General features: G+C 48.1%; 1 protein-coding gene across 2 annotated transcripts in view; it reads left to right on the forward strand.

Annotated features, from left to right (window-relative positions):
• Window positions 1–14,137, forward strand: part of Snp (Snipper) — a 166,476-nt gene extending 152,339 nt beyond the window's left edge. For both annotated transcript variants that reach the window (XM_055075564.1, XM_055075565.1), the window contains one exon: window positions 13,284–14,137. In XM_055075564.1, coding sequence (XP_054931539.1) covers window positions 13,284–13,510 — 227 coding nt within the window. In that variant the 3' untranslated portion in view covers window positions 13,511–14,137. The remainder of the gene's footprint in view (window positions 1–13,283) is intronic.
• The last annotated feature ends 2,298 nt before the right edge of the window (window positions 14,138–16,435 follow it).

A 16,435-nucleotide genomic window follows, 5' to 3' on the forward strand; every position in this document is an offset into this window, starting at 1 on the left:
GTGACCTTTGTCTCGTAAAGCACATCTGCACAGTTTTATGAAGATTTATACCCATGCCCCATTTACCACACCACTCTGCAACCTTGTCTAAATCCTTCTGTAGTTCATTGTAATCATCGGGACCTTTCATAACACGATACAAAATGCAGTCAACCTCAAACAAGCGGATAAAAGATATGCCAATGGCAATGTCATTCATGTATAACAAGAACAATAATGGACCCAAAACCGAACCTTGAGGCACGCCCGATGACACATCAACACCATGCGACCGTTTACCGCCAACGACTACGCGTGGTGTCCTACAATTTAAGTATTTTATCCATTCAACAACCATTTTATTTATGTTGTACCACGACAATTTTTCAAGCAGTAAAGAGTGGGGAACTACATCAAAAGCCTTCCTTAAATCTAAAAAGATGCAATCTACACAACCCCCTTTGTCAAGGGCGGATGCTAAGTTGTGCATTACTTCTGTAAGCTGAGTAATACAAGAAAAACCACTTCGAAATCCGTGTTGCTGAGGGATCAATAAGGAAAACAAATTTAAGTGGCTCATGACGTTGCTAAAAAGTACATGCTCAAATATATTGCAAAGTGCACTAGTCAAGGACACTGGCCGATAATTAAAAGCAGATTTTTGTGGTCCTGACTTCGGAATAGGAACCACATTAGCAATTTTCCAGTCTGCAGGCAATATTCTGCATGTCAAGGACTCAGTAAAGAGCACATAAAGTTATTTAGACAAGGGCCTGTACAAGCGGAAAGCAGAAAGTTTGGCAAGTCATCGGGACTACTGGCACTAGCGGTACTTAAATGCTCAAGTTGTAATTAAATGCCCCTCCTATAAAAGACAATGTTATTCATGGGTTCCTTTCCTATAAGCCCGTAGTGAAACATTGGATCAGCGTTAGTTGTGCGCGCAGAAATAACAGAACTGAAGAAGGAGCTAAAACATTCTGGCTTATCGAGGCTATCAAGAACAGGAGACCCATTGTGTTCGAGCACAGGAAATGACACTTCGTCTTTTCCATTCCTCTGGATAAATTGCCAGAATTCCCTAGGGTTACTTTTTAACCTAGAATGAAAAAAAGCGTAAAATATACCTTTCGCGTGCGATATTGCGGACTTCGCGTCATTTGAAGCTTGTTGCAATTGTTGCTTTTTTCTAGGGTGTCGGTTCCTTTCTGTACGCCGTGTATACTCAATTTCTTTTTCCCAGTACCCTACGAACTTCCTTCGTGAACCATGGCTTACTTCTACCCCGCCTTGCCGTCATTATCCATGACAGGGAATTGGTCACCCAACTCAAAAATCTTATTTTTAAGTAAACGCCACACTTCGTCTACATTCAGCGACTCTGACAATGTTTCAAATACGTCGTAATACGAGTCAGGTATCAAAAAAATTTCATTGACTTGAGCCTTTCGGTAGCTGTATGTTCGTTTACCTGCGCTATTAGCAACTTTAATGTACTCCAATTTTAGTTTGCACAAAACAGCGTTATGGTCACTTATGCCTAGCAAGATGAGCACAGGTTCCGTATGCACAGGCGAATTAGTAAAAAGTAAGTCTAACACATTATTTCTACGCGTGGGTTGGCATACCAACTGCGATAGCGTAAATGAGTTGTACAATTTGATCAATTCCTATACTATACGGTATTGTGGCCTTTTGCGTTCAGTTAATTTCGGGTAAATTGAAATCACCACCGATTACTAATGAGTCATAATTTCTCACTTCTACATCTTCCACTAGATTAGTTAAAACCTGTACCTTACTGCCAGGAGGCCTGTAAAAGAAACAGACCGCCAGCGATTTTCCATTTTTCAAACGAAGTTGCACCCAGACAGCCTCAGTAGAATCATCTGACTTGCTTAACATCAACAATGCCAAAGCGGAAAGTCAGGATAGCTTGGAATACCTTTTTAGCTCCGCTTTTATCACAAGCTCCACATTGGCTGCTCACGCTATTTGGACAGCGTAATAAGCTCCAAAAGTGCTTACATTTCCTTTGAGGCTGTAGCCAAAGCTTCGCGTGTTGTCCACCCAGTCACCGTCTACGATATCTGCCAAAACAGGTTTGCAAAGCCACAACAGAGGCAGCTGAGGCAAGCAATGGACGTCATCAAACATGGCAGCACCCACGGTATTGCCGTGAAAGGGGTCAATATAAACTTTCACACCGTTCTTCAATGAAAAAAACAAAGATCCTTTAAAATTTATTTGGGGTAGGGAGAATCAAACCCGTGCCACATGGATTCCTCAAGAATAGCAGCCCAATATTTTAGCAACACAACACCATCACATCGTCATGCACATCGAGATGCCATGCGTCTTGGAGGCCACGAGATGGTGCGCGTCCAGAGGGATGCGCAAAAGAGGAGCACGGCTGCAGTACATGCCTCATAGTATGCAACAAATTTCAGGGGTGGCAGTACGTTGCATCGCTACATTGCTGATAATTGCATTAATGTTGGCATTTATTGTGAGATGAGTTTTGCTAGAACTTTCTAGTTAGTTGTTGACTCAATAAATTACGGTATAAAGATTTAATTCTTCGAGAGTGCAACAGATAGTTATGCACCTCTTATGCATCCCATTAAAAACGTCCCATTTTCACGTCCAAATCTGCACTGCACTTGGTGTTAGCCAAGTGCAGTGCAGCTGCAGACATGAAAATGGAGACTTTGTTACACGATATCACAAACATGAGTTACATGATATCACAAACCACTCCAGAGCACACCAGTTATCCCAGTGCAGTGATTGACGTCCATTCACTGACTGCGCGACTGAAAGCTGCCAAGTTGACCCTTCCACGTCTGCGCTTCTCTTGGAAACGCAAGGGGGATCCTGCTCTCCCCTCTTGTCCCGAGGAATGTTGAATAGACTTCGCTTTCAGGAGCGCGGTCATAACGTGTGACACAACGCTGTGTGTGTCAGTGGTGTCTGGTACCACGAGACCAGCACAACAGGTTTCAGTGACATGATGAGTCTCCTTTTTCGTGCCAGAAGCCATGCTGGCCCTTGGTGCGCACTTTCAACTGGTTACATTAAGAGGCGGTGTAATTACTTGCACTCAAAAGAAATAGAGGCTCTACAGCGTAATAACTAGGTTGACAGCAATTTGATGAAGAAATAAAAACACAAAATTTTAAGTCAGTAATCAGAGGGGCCCTGAACCACTTTTTATCGAAGTTGAGAAATATGTTTGAAGTTAAAACAGACTATTTCAGAGATGCCTTGCCGCAGAAAGTACTTAAATGCGTTCAGCAGAAGAGGAGTTATTGGCAATCAAACATCCCCTATACGGTGCTTGCACCGCTCATTCAATGACTTGCACTGTGAAAGCTACGGTGGAGCAAGGCGTCCCCACAACACTTTGCCTACTAAACGTCGCTGTGGTGCGCAGTTCAAATTTGAATTTGGCACCTATGATGCGCCAGATGCAGTTGTCCTAAGCGAGCTGCAGTGCTATAGTCCCTAGCCGTGCGCTAAGCCAGCAGACTCGTCGTGGCACCCTGTGGCCGTCATGGTATCTACGCTATTGACACGTGTACTTATCTTTATCGGGCGACCACGCTTCGCCGCCTAACAAATGCTATCACACAGCGCGGGACGCACCTGCATGTATCCGAAGTTTCTAGAAAGTTATCGATGCTTCTATCCGCGGTCTGTTGTCGACGAACCTTGTGTTATCTGATTTCATCGCCTGACGCGAATGATGTAGAACTATGTGGAAGGCACGCGGGTCCCAACGATTAGTCTGGAACATTCGATGACTGCTCTATAAAAGCCGACGCGCTTGACCCGCTGATCAGATTTCCGACGATCGCCGACTGTGTTCGCCGCTTTCGTTGTGCTATAAGTGTAGCCTGTTTTGTGGGCACAAGTTCGCCCAATAAAAGTTAGTTTTCTCGTTCACAGTATTGCTACTGTGTTCTTCTACGTCACCACCACGTGACATCTGGTGGAGGTGCTGGGTAGTTCATGTACCGGACGCCCCCACAAAGCCGTGACCCAAGCCCTCACTCGGAAGACACCAACGTCGCCAAGAACCAGCGAGGTAGCCGCAGGCTGCAAGGACTGCCCCCGGAGCACGGACTTTTGCCTGAGACGACTAGGAAGATGGCCACCACGTCCACCCCAATGGCAGCCCCAGCGTCACCCGTCGTGCTGCAGCAGCCCAGGGAGCCTCCGACGTTCCGCGGTTCAACTTTCGAGGACCCGGAAAGCTGGCTCGAGACGTACGAGAGAGTCGCTACCTTTAACAACTGGAACAGCGACGACAAACTGCGATATGTCTTCTTCGCTTTGGAAGACGCGGCCAGGACGTGGTTCGAGAACCGAGAAGCCACCTTAACGACCTGGGAACTTTTCCGAAGCGGCTTCCTGCAGACGTTCGCAAGCGTCGTACGCCGAGAACGAGCCCAAGCGCTATTAGAAACCCGGGTGCAGCTGCCTAATGAGACGACCGCGATCTACACGGAAGAAATGAGCCGTCTCTTTCGCCACGCCGACCCTGAAATGCCCGAGGAGAAGAAAGTCCGCCTGCTGATGCGTGGTGTGAAGGAGGAACTTTTTGCCGGAATGGTACGAAGCCCACCGAAGACCGTGGACGAGTTTCTTCGCGAGGCCACCAGCATCGAGAAGACACTCGAGATCCGAAACAGGCAATTCGACCGCCGCACAAACTCGACGAACTACGCCGGAGTTCAATCACTGGCCACCGACGACCTGCGCGAGGCTATCCGAGCGGTCGTGCGGGAGGAGCTACAAAAGCTGTTCCCACCATCACAGCCTCAAGTGGCTTCGATTGCCGACGCCGTGCGTGAAGAGCTCCAACAACTTGGAGTAGCCCCTGTATCGCCCCAGCCTGAGCCGCAAGCGATGACCTACGCCGCCGTCGCACGCCGTCAAGGTCCCCCTCCGCGACCGCGCCAGGGCCCTGTCACGCCGCAGTTCCGTCGTCCGCCGCCGCCAGCGCCAGCACGACCACCCGTCGCCCAGCGGACCTACGCGAGGAAGACGGACATTTGGCGCGCTCCTGACCACCGCCCGCTCTGCTACCACTGCGGAGAAGCGGGGCACATCTACCGCCGATGCCCATACCGGGAGATGGGACTGCGAGGTTTCGCCGTTAACGCGCCGCGGCCACAGATTGGCGAACGACCTCGCGATATCGCCGACTACCTCGCCGCCACTCAGTGGAGCCCTCGACGAGCTTCCCGTTCGCCGTCACCAGGCCGCTACCTGTCGCCGCAGCGCCGACCATACACCGGCCCAGCCCGGGGTCGGTCCGTCAGCCCATATCCGGAAAACTAAAAGCAGCAACCGATGGAGGTGCGGTTGCTGTTCGTCGAACTGACGAAGATCCTCCGCCGCCGACGAAGATGACGAAAAAACCATCTCGACGACTTAATGACGAGACGCCGCCGTCCCGAAGAAGTCTGGAAGCCAAGACTACACCGACGAAAGACAACTTGACGACGCGACGTTCCAGCTTCAGGTCAACACGACGCAGCCGTGATCCGACGCCAAGACCCAACTGCAACGCCAGACAAAGAACCACCGACCTCGACGTGCTTCTCGACGGCTACGCAGTCACTGCCTTAGTCGACACAGGGGCCGATTACTCCGTAATGAGTGGACACATCGCCGCCCAGTTGAAGAAGGTTAAGACTGCATGGGAGGGCCCTCAAATTCGCACCGCAGGAGGACACCTCATCACGCCGACTGGAATCTGCATGGCAAGAATAACCATTCACGACCGGACTTACCCTGCCACTTTCGTTATCCTCCAACAGTGTTCACGAGACGTCATTCTCGGTATGGACTTCCTGAACCAACACGGCGCAATCATCGACCTGAAGTCACAGTCAATAACGCTGTCGGAAGATAGAGCAATACCGCCGGAGAGCCCTCGTAGTCACCACGCCTTGAGTGTGCTTGAAGATCAAGTGAGCATCCCGCCTCGCTCCAGCATTGTTATTTTGGTCGGCACCGAAACACCCGCTGACGTCATCGAAGGCGATCAACGTCTACTGCTCGACCGTGAAATTTGCGTCGCAAGAGGGATCGCTCGACTGCACAGAGGAAACACGAAAGTGTTGCTGACAAACTTCAGCAAGGAGTTCAAGCACATCAACAAGGGCACGACGATCGCATACATCGAGGAAATTGTGGAAACCAGCGATGCCTTTGTCCTCTCGGATTCTATCGCATCTACCCCGACAACCGTAGTTCCCGAGCCAGACTTCGACATAAGTCCAAGTCTCCCCGTGATTAAGCAGCAACAGCTCAGAAGTCTGCTTCGACGATACAAAGGCTGCTTTTCGACGTCATCGAGGATTTGACAAACACCAGTCGCAAAGCATCGCATAATAACCGAAGAATGCGCTCGACCACTACGCCAGAGCCCTTACCGAGTTTCGACGCGGGAACGTGAAGCTATAAGAGAACAAGTCGACGAAATGCTGCGCGACGACATCATCCAGCCGTCGAAAAGCCCGTGGGCATCCCCTGTTGTCCTGGTAAAGAAAAAGGACGGAACCCTACGTTTCTGTGTCGATTATCGTCGACTGAACAAGATCACGAAGAAGGATGTATACCCCCTCCCACGGATAGACGACGCATTAGATCGGCTCTGCAACGCTAAATACTTCTCGTCGATGGACCTCAAGTCTGGCTATTGGCAAATTGAAGTCGACGAAAGAGATCGTGAAAAGACCGCCTTCATCACCCCAGACGGCCTCTACGAGTTCAAGGTTATGCCATTTGGACTGTGCTCGGCGCCTGCAACGTTCCAGCGCGTGATGGACACGGTTTTAGCAGGATTGAAGTGGCAGACATGTCTCGTTTACTTAGATGACGTCGTTGTCTTCGCCGAAAATTTCGACGATCACCTTAGGCGGCTCGCAACAGTACTCGAGGCCATCAAGTCATCAGGGCTCACTCTGAAGCCAGAAAAGTGCCGCTTCGCCTACGATGAGCTTCTGTTCCTAGGCCACGTCATCAGCAAGTCTGGAGTCCGCCCCGACCCGCAGAAGACAGCTGCCATCGCAAAGTTTCCGCAGCCCACCGACAAGAAGGCAGTGCGTAGATTTCTTGGCATGTGTGCCTACTACAGGCGATTTGTCAAGGACTTTTCACGCATCGCTGAGCCGCTGACACAGCTAACTAAATGTGACATCGAGTTCAAGTGGGAAACGCAGCAGGCCGACGCATTTGAAGAACTCAAACGACGCATGCAGTCGCCGCCCGTACTTGCGCACTTCGACGAGCTCGCCGATACCGAAATCCACACTGACGCCAGTAGCCTAGGCCTCGGTGCCGTCCTAGTCCAGAGAAAAGATGGACATGAACACGTGATAGCTTACGCTAGCCGGTCGTTGTCAAAAGCGGAAGGCAATTATTCCACAACGGAAAAGGAATGCCTCGCCATCGTTTGGGCTACAGCGAAATTTCGCCCCTACCTATATGGCAGGCCATTCAGAGTGGTCAGCGACCATCACGCGTTGTGTTGGCTAGCTAACTTAAAGGACCCTTCAGGACGGCTGGCACGGTGGAGCCTCAGACTACAAGAATACGACATTACTGTAACATACAAGTCCGGTCGAAAACACTCAGATGCCGATTGCCTATCACGCGCCCCCATTGACCCGCCGCCGAAAGATAACGAGGATGACGACGCCTTCCTTGGAATAATAAGCGCGGAAGAATTCGCTGATCAACAACGAGGGGACCCGGAGCTAAAAGCCCTTGTCGAGTATTTGGAAGGGCACACCGACGTTGTCCCTAGGGCATTTAAGCGTGGATTATCTTCGTTCACGCTTCAAAACAACGTACTCGTGAAGAAAAACTTTTCACCAGTCCGCGCCAACTACCTTCTTGTTGTTCCGTCGGTGCTGCGTCCAGAAGTACTGCACGCCTTACACGACGATCCCACTGCTGGGCACCTCGGATTCTCCCGGACGCTGTCGAGGATACATGAAAGGTATTACTGGCCGCGTCTTACCGCCGACGTCGCCCGTTACGTCAAGACATGCCGAGACTGTCAACGACGCAAGACACCACCGATAAGGCCAGCAGGGTTACTACAGCCGATCGAACCTCCTCGTCGACCATTCGAGCAGATTGGGATGGATTTGTTGGGGCCGTTTCCGACGTCAACATCCGGGAATAAGTGGATCGTCGTGGCGACGGACTATCTCACCCGCTTCGCTGAAACAAAAGCTCTACCGAAAGGCAGCGCAGCCGAGGTGGCGAAATTTTTCGTCGAGAACATCCTGCTGCGACATGGCGCCCCAGAAGTCCTCATCACCGACAGAGGAACGGCTTTTACAGCAGAGCTCACCCAAGCCATTCTGCAATATAGCCAGACAAGCCACAGGAGGACAACTGCCTACCATCCGCAAACTAATGGTCTCACGGAGCGCCTGAATAAGACCCTCGCCGACATGCTAGCGATGTATGTCGACGTTGAGCACAAGACGTGGGACGCGGTCCTGCCGTATGTAACCTTCGCTTACAACACGGCGGTGCAAGAAACAACACAGATCACGCCGTTTAAGCTGGTTTACGGCAGGAACCCGACGACGACGCTCGACGCCATGCTGCCCCACGTCATTGACGAAGAGAATGTTGACGTCGCTAGCTATCTCCAGCGCGCCGAAGAAGCCCGACAGCTCGCCCGCCTCCGGATCAAGAACCAACAGAGGACCGACAGCCGACACTACAACCTCCGACGACGCTTCGTCGAGTACCAGCCCGGCGACCGTGTTTGGGTATGGACCCCAATACGCCGACGAGGACTCAGTGAGAAGCTACTGCGACGCTATTTCGGACCCTACAAGGTCATCCGACGTATTGGCGCTCTGGACTATGAGGTCGTGCCAGACGGCATTTCGCATTCACAGCGGCGCCGTGCACGATCTGAAGTGGTCCACGTGGTGCGCCTTAAACCCTTTTACGGACGCTGACGAACTTCGTTATTTTTGTTGTTTTCTTTGCTACGAGTGCTTTTGTGTATTACTTTCGTTTGTTTGCAGCATCGGGTCGATGCTTTTTTTTAAGAGGGGGGTATTGACACGTGTACTTATCTTTATCGGGCGACCACGCTTCGCCGCCTAACAAATGCTATCACACAGCGCGGGACGCACCTGCATGTATCCGAAGTTTCTAGAAAGTTATCGATGCTTCTATCCGCGGTCTGTTGTCGACGAACCTTGTGTTATCTGATTTCATCGCCTGACGCGAATGATGTAGAACTATGTGGAAGGCACGCGGGTCCCAACGATTAGTCTGGAACATTCGATGACTGCTCTATAAAAGCCGACGCACTTGACCCGCTGATCAGATTTCCGACGATCGCCGACTGTGTTCGCCGCTTTCGTTGTGCTATAAGTGTAGCCTGTTTTGTGGGCACAAGTTCGCCCAATAAAAGTTAGTTTTCTCGTTCACAGTATTGCTACTGTGTTCTTCTACGTCACCACCACGTGACACTATGTAGCAGACCGCAGCTACATGTAACTGTAGTATGTATGCACAGCGTTTGCTTTGTGCACGACGGGGCTTGAGTGTGCGCTCGCGCTCATATGCTCCAGTCTGGTCATGCATGCTACAAGGTACAGACTGGCTTACAGTAGCCACATCCAACTTCTGCATTTTGAATAGCCATCAACAAGCTCATTAAGAAGCGAAGTCTGCCAAGGTGTCTAACCAGGAGCGGCCATGAGTGAGCGCGTGCTGGCAAGCGTGCATGTGGTCTTGACATTAAGTTTCGGTTGGTTTGAGGCTAGTTGAGTGTTCAAAGCAAGCCAGCCTGATGCATACAACAAAGATAAGCAGGGTGGCCAAAGTTTATGTCGTACACGGGCGGGCGTGGCCAAGCGTCAGCAGACAAGTCAGATTATTTCAGAAGTATATAATTATGATTGAAATTCGAAAGCAGATATTAGCTTTCTTCAGCCTGTTTATTAAACTGCATCAATAAATATAGACAGTAACAGCAGGAAGAAGCACCCTGATCAAACCCCTTTCTTAACTGATGTTAGCTATTGGCCAATAGCAGGTGCTTACGGGAATCTGCTATATTATGAAATAAAGTGTTCAGAAAAGCCTGAGGAGCAGGCTTCTGTTGTGAAAAGAGAGCGCTTGAGAGAAAGGTAACTTCACGTTCCGCTTGTGAGCTCCACGTGGTGTGCATGACTGCAAAATTTAGCTGAGATGTTCACAGCTGCGTATGCTATGTGGCGACCGTTTTCTCACCAATGAGTGGTTCCGAACCCCTTTAAAAATAATCGAGGGCTTTACATTGTGCACGCTAGTTGTGTGCGTTTTTCATTGTGCATGAATAATTGCTTGAGTATAATGAGCTAATCTTTAGTTAGCTTATAAATGACCAATAACAGCATATAAAGCGACTTAGGTCCTGTGTGGTCTTTTTCTTTTTTTGACGAAAAGCAGCATATGACAATGCATCCACACACCAGTGATCGCACTGCAGCAGTCTTGAACATAAACAAACCTTGTCATTTAGCACACTGTGCATATTTGAAGCCAAGCCTTTGTGTTTTATGAGCATCAAAGATGCATACTGAAAGTTGCCGACGTGATGGGGAAACAGCACAGCCATATGTTACCAGGGTGATAAGCTATTCTTGTATGCGATGAGATTTATGTTTGAGACCACTACAATCACTGGCATGCAAATGCAGCGCCACGTGTTTTTCTTTTTTTAAATGTTAGCTTTTCTTCGCTCATTCCTCAGTTTCACGCTGTCGGCATAGGCGTAGCTGCCTGCACTGCAGACCTTGGCAGCGCGCAGAAGTTGCTTTTATTGGTAGAAGTGCACATGGGATGTGTGCTTCTACCAATGAGAGAGGAGAGTTCCGTCACGTGATGCAAAGCTTGGTTTCCTGCAACACGACCAGATGGTGTTGCCTTCCATGTATAATGGGCAGTGGAACGCTCCGACTGTGCCCACAGTACTGTGCAATTTTTGTCACAAAGAAGTCATGCATTGACTTTCTTTTCATGAGTCTGTGGCGGTGCAGTTGTTTGCGGCTGCGTTGCATTTACTAGATGGCGTTCAAGGGAATGCTGGTGGCAGTGGCTTGCTCATTGTGCTGCTGTGTGCCCTGTTATACCAGTGTCTGCTTCTAATGCTGGCGAGCACTCGAGCGTTAGAAGAAGTGTAGAAGTTAAAACCAGAATGCTGTAAAACATCCTTTACACTGACTTGTCCTGAAGGTAGAAGAACCCTCAGACTCCTAATCAATTCGGCGAGCCTGAGATCAGGAGCAAGAATGCCTAGCCCACACCACAGCTAATGCTTGCATTCGTGTTACACTCGTAACTGTTCTGCCTGCAAGTTTTGGTTTCTTTATGTGCCTTCTTTTTGCAAGAGGGAAAAAATGACACACAAATGTTCTCAGCACTCATTTCTTTACATCCTCCACAGCTTTTACAACATGTTATCAATTAGATAACGTAAGTTAGTTAAACTTAACTATTTGTGTCCAATAAAAAAAAGACTTATGACTAGCACAATCAATTACCATCAACAAAAAGTGGGCATTGTGAAGGGGCCCAGAAAACTTTTCTAATCATAGAATGACCTCACTATTAAAGTATGTCCTCTCACAGATCTCGTGCTGCAAAAATTTTTCGAGTTATCGCACCAATACCTGACTTCCCCTTTCTTTTGTATTCGCTAGTGCGCTGAAAGCTACGTAGTGGAAGCCATGAGGGCAATGCTCCGACCGAACGTTGCGTGTCACGGTGGCACCCTGTGTTGGCTGCAGTAATCTACACTATGCAACACACCACTGCCATTTCGGAGGCTATGCACAGCAATTGCACCTACGTACAGTGCAAAGATGAGATGATTTTCCTGTCTTTTTGAGATCGCAGACATATATAATCTTCATTTATTTACCTCAAAATTAGCAATTATACATTATTGAGAATGCTCTCGCGATCACAAAATCAGCCAGTAGCATTGGTGGGCAAGCTGCTTTCACTGACGCAGCTTGATGGCATTACAGAAGCGAGAGAAAGGAATTTTTTGCTATTGCAGACATTATATTGTAAATTCCCTCCTTCATGCAGTGCAGCAATATTTGGCTCACATTTTCACAGCAGCCTCTACGACAGATCGGCAACATTTTCTTACTTTGTTCAAAATGTGTTTCAGGGCCCCTTTAACAAAAAGTTCTCTATTATTTGTTTGATCCTTGGTGATGTTTAGTTGTGACAGTCAGTATATGCACAAATGCATGCACATGCTGTCCCCTCACTTCCCACCACCTTAAGCCTGCCTCAGGCTATGGTGTTCTTGAGCATTCAGCCAAGCACAGCGGCCCAGAGGGCAGCTGAAGTTGGAGGTTAGGAAAGAGGGAGAGTTGCATTCACACTCTCTTATGCTCTTGCTGCATTCAATGTGTAGGAGGTCGCATGATCTGCTGGGTTTCGGAGGCATGGCAAAGTGAAATGGTAAAGTGGTCTGCATCATGGGTGGTTGCATGGTGTCATGCTTCTTAGTTTCCTTGACCGCATCTGTTTTGTTGGCAAGCAAATGCCTACTACAATTTATAGTGCCCATAAAACTGCCAGTGTTACTTTGTGTAATATCCCAACACCTTTCTACCACTATCAATGATTAGCTTTCTTGGTGGAACTGAAAATTTATTTTTCAAAAGTGTGTTGTAGTAATGTTCTGTCTAAATAATGCATTAGCAAGCATTAAGTGTCGTTCAAACGGCATTTTTGAGCAATATCTTGCTGAACCTAGACACTTCATTGAACTGAGTATTCAAGCAAAAATGAAGGAATATGCTATGGAATTAATAATTTGCCATCTTCATGGTTGTGACTGTCATGCAAAAACGCTTCATAGTTAATATCTTAGTCCTTTCAATTGGAGTTCATAAAAACTTCCTGAACTTGCGCATCATTCAGAAACATTGTTTTTTAGCGCCAGTCCACCAAATCGAAAAACAAGAAACGAGAGCTCCAAGATGGACGACAGCAGCACCAATAGACCTGCCACTTACAAACTATAGCTGCCACGCAATTTCTGTTTAACCAACTTTTGTGTAGATGGCACAACCAGTACACGAAGGTTCTATGATGTCAGTTAAGGCAGGGAGTGAGCTGAATTTGTAACACAGCAAGGTACCCATACAAGATATGGCACATAAAGGGTTAAGAGCAAGTAGCTTTGTTGCCGATGATGCTATGCCCACTTCAAACAGCTCTGATTTTGTATGTTGCAGACATGGTGGACATCAAGGCCTGGGCTGACTCTATTGTCGAGTGGGCCGCCAAGAGCCCTGGTGAATTCATCTACTATGTGCTTCTCTGTCTGTCCCCGTTCTTCCTCATTAGTGCGTTCCTTTCCTGGAAACTTGCTAAGCACATTGAGGCCGAGGAGAAACGCAAAAAGCAGAGGTCCAAGAAGAAAGCCAATGTGGCCGAGACGAGGCGTACCAAGACTGACTGATGGCATTTTGTCACTTCTTGCAATTATATGATCACAGCCAGTGGGTTGCATAAAGGCATCAACATTTCACTCCCAAAGTTTGAAGGCGAAGTTACCTTACTGGTGCCACGAAAAGGGCCAAAGGCAGCCTACCACAGGCTGCAGTGATAACAGCAACTGTGCAGACCATTGCCCCTTTTTTTCATGGACAAAGCCAGAAGCACATGCAGTGGCTTTATAAAAGCTTGAAATTGACCATGCTCCATCTTGCCAAGGTCCAAGGTGGAGAACCAGACCATCAAATTTAAGCTGCAGGTTGCAGTGAGCACACAAAGAACACTGTACAGCTGCTATGTTTTACAACTATAGGTATATCCAAGTCTTTATGCATTTCTGGCTTTTTTGTTTGTGGTCTCCACATCGAGCATGTGCTTGAGAGGAGTATTCCGGCAAAGTGTTACACCATCTGTCTGTCTGCTCTGCAGGCTCCGAACTGTTTGAATTATGCAAGTGCACCTACATATTTCATTTCAAGGTTCCTTTGAACTGTGCTAACATAAATCAGCAAAAGAACACAAGAAAAATATAAAACTAAGTGGCACTTGCGTTAAAGCTCATGTCTAAAATAAACTTGAAAGTGCAGTTCCATATGTGCTTTGCTTGGTCTTTTCATCTGCTGATCGTTTAATAATCAAGTGCAAACAGCAGAGAGTATTTAGTGCCCAGAATTTCATGAAAAGCCTTTACCTTAAAGGAAGAACTGGTATTTGTGCTGGAATGCAGGCCTTACGTGAACTGCAAGCACATATACACACAAGGCTAATGCAAAAATTTAGTGGTTTTGCCTGCAATAGCAAGGTTTAGCATTGTGCGTTGAAGCTCCTCAGATTGCTTTTAACAATACACGGTGCAAGTGCTGCTGCATAGCAGAAACAGCACCCAGCATCTTCCAGGCATCTAAATGCTGGCTTGATGAGGACTTGAAGAGCGGTACGAAGACGCGGACTAAAAGAGGAACGTGTAAGACAGACAAGGCGCTTGTCCGTGGCGCCTTGTCCGTCATATATGTTCCTCTTTTAGTCCACGTCTTCGTAGTGCCCGTTTCTTCAAGTATGCAAAACCAACTCGCCCATATCAAGCTTCTGGTATTTCAGATTGATGAGGACCACTGCCAGCGGCATTGTACCTTGATAAAGCACGAGATGAGAATGAAGAATACCACAAGTGTTTGTAGCCTGAAGTTTATTCTTGATTCCATTTAGACCACCTGTATGCACTCGATGGTGTGGTGTGCACTCAGCTGTTGAGCAAGAACTGTAGTGTGCACAACACTCGTGCCACCAGTGGAAGGCAGAATGCTGCCTTGGCTCCAACACAGGGCTGATCGGCGCATCCACATGACTTTATAATTTCTTGTAGCGAAATGCACTGCTGCACATTGCTCGTATCTCTGCAGACCTTCTAACGCGTGAGCCATGCATGTGCTGTCAAACCATGACAGCACAACAGCAGTGGCATGAACGTGCCTTAAGTGTCTGCATAAATGCTATTGCAATATAATGTGCTCTGCACAATGCAGAAGCATGACACGTCTCCATTATGGATCTGCCCTTAGCATTCCTATGGCAGTTCAACCCTTCAAGTAAGACTTGTGGTGGCATGAGTGAGAAGAATGCTACAGTCCAGCGATAAACAAATGCTTGCCTCAAGGCTTTGGTTTTTGAAGGGGCCCTGCACTGCATTTCAGAATGCTGCTTAAGTGGCACTGATAGCACTGTCGCAATGCAGCAGTTTCATGCATTCACATTACCACTCTGTGCTGCTATTATGATTGGATAAGAATCTAGTGTGCTGACTGTGTACATGTGGCATTGCGTGTAGTGTGCAAAAGCCATGAAGTTTTATAGCCACTTTAATTATGACCAACATCAGAAATCAACTGACACAAAACAACTTTTATAGAGAGACATATTTCGCCTCAACAATGGCATATGGCACCACCACTCTGTTTCTGCAAATACAGGGTGTACCATAAATACTGTTGCAAGGGTTATGCGTAATATTTTGGTTGAGGATAAAAAAACCTCTGGAAATATATCTCTTGTGAGGCAATTACTCAAGATATTGTGAATGCAACGCAACATGTTTTATTGACTATGCTCTTGGCCCTGATCATGGCCTTTAAATGTTCTGGATATGCTTCAATCATGGCCCGCAAGGTGTTCCCAGGGGAATCTGTCACCATGCTCACTCCAGCAATGTTTCTTTAGGTTGTGCTGATAGGCACGGGCCTTCTCTTCAAGAATAGCCTACACACAGAAGTCCACTGGGTCAGGGGAGTTTGCTGGCCACTCTTCGGTTTAAATGAAGTCGGGCGTTAGAGCATGATACCAGTGCTGAGGAGTCAATTTGCTTTTTTATTGTTTGGCTGGGCGCCATCCTGCTGCAAAGTCCAAAGCAGCTCGCCAAAGTAGGACTGGGACCAGGGCCAGGGAATGAGGATATAAAATATGTTTAAGGTATGTCAGTGTTGGTCTTTGCACCTTTTGGCACAAAAACGAGGAATCTGGCCCGTGATGGTTGCCCCAGCTCCAGACCACGGCAGACGCCAGAAGGGAGTTTTGAAAAACTTTAACTAGCTGCATAAGCAAGCACATGTCGGAGCAAGCACATGAGAGCTCCAGAGGTTGAGAGGGGCTTCTACTGTGAAACCTGTCCCATCAGTGAGGACAGTTGCCAAGTGTTCCCCCATCGCAGAGCACGTCAATATTAGCCGGAATTTTTCCTACCTTCCCTTTCCATGCACCTCCATGAGTCAGTCTTCTATAGAGCTTGTGGGTTGTGGGGGAACATCTTTAGGTCCCTTCAAAAGGCCTTCACAGGCATTGTTGCCGCTAACACATTCAGCTCCAAGGCCAGCCTTCTGACACTCCTCCATGGCTGGAA

This window comes from Dermacentor andersoni, chromosome 11 (genome assembly GCF_023375885.2).
Source record: "Dermacentor andersoni chromosome 11, qqDerAnde1_hic_scaffold, whole genome shotgun sequence".
NCBI classification, from domain to species: domain Eukaryota; kingdom Metazoa; phylum Arthropoda; class Arachnida; order Ixodida; family Ixodidae; genus Dermacentor; species Dermacentor andersoni.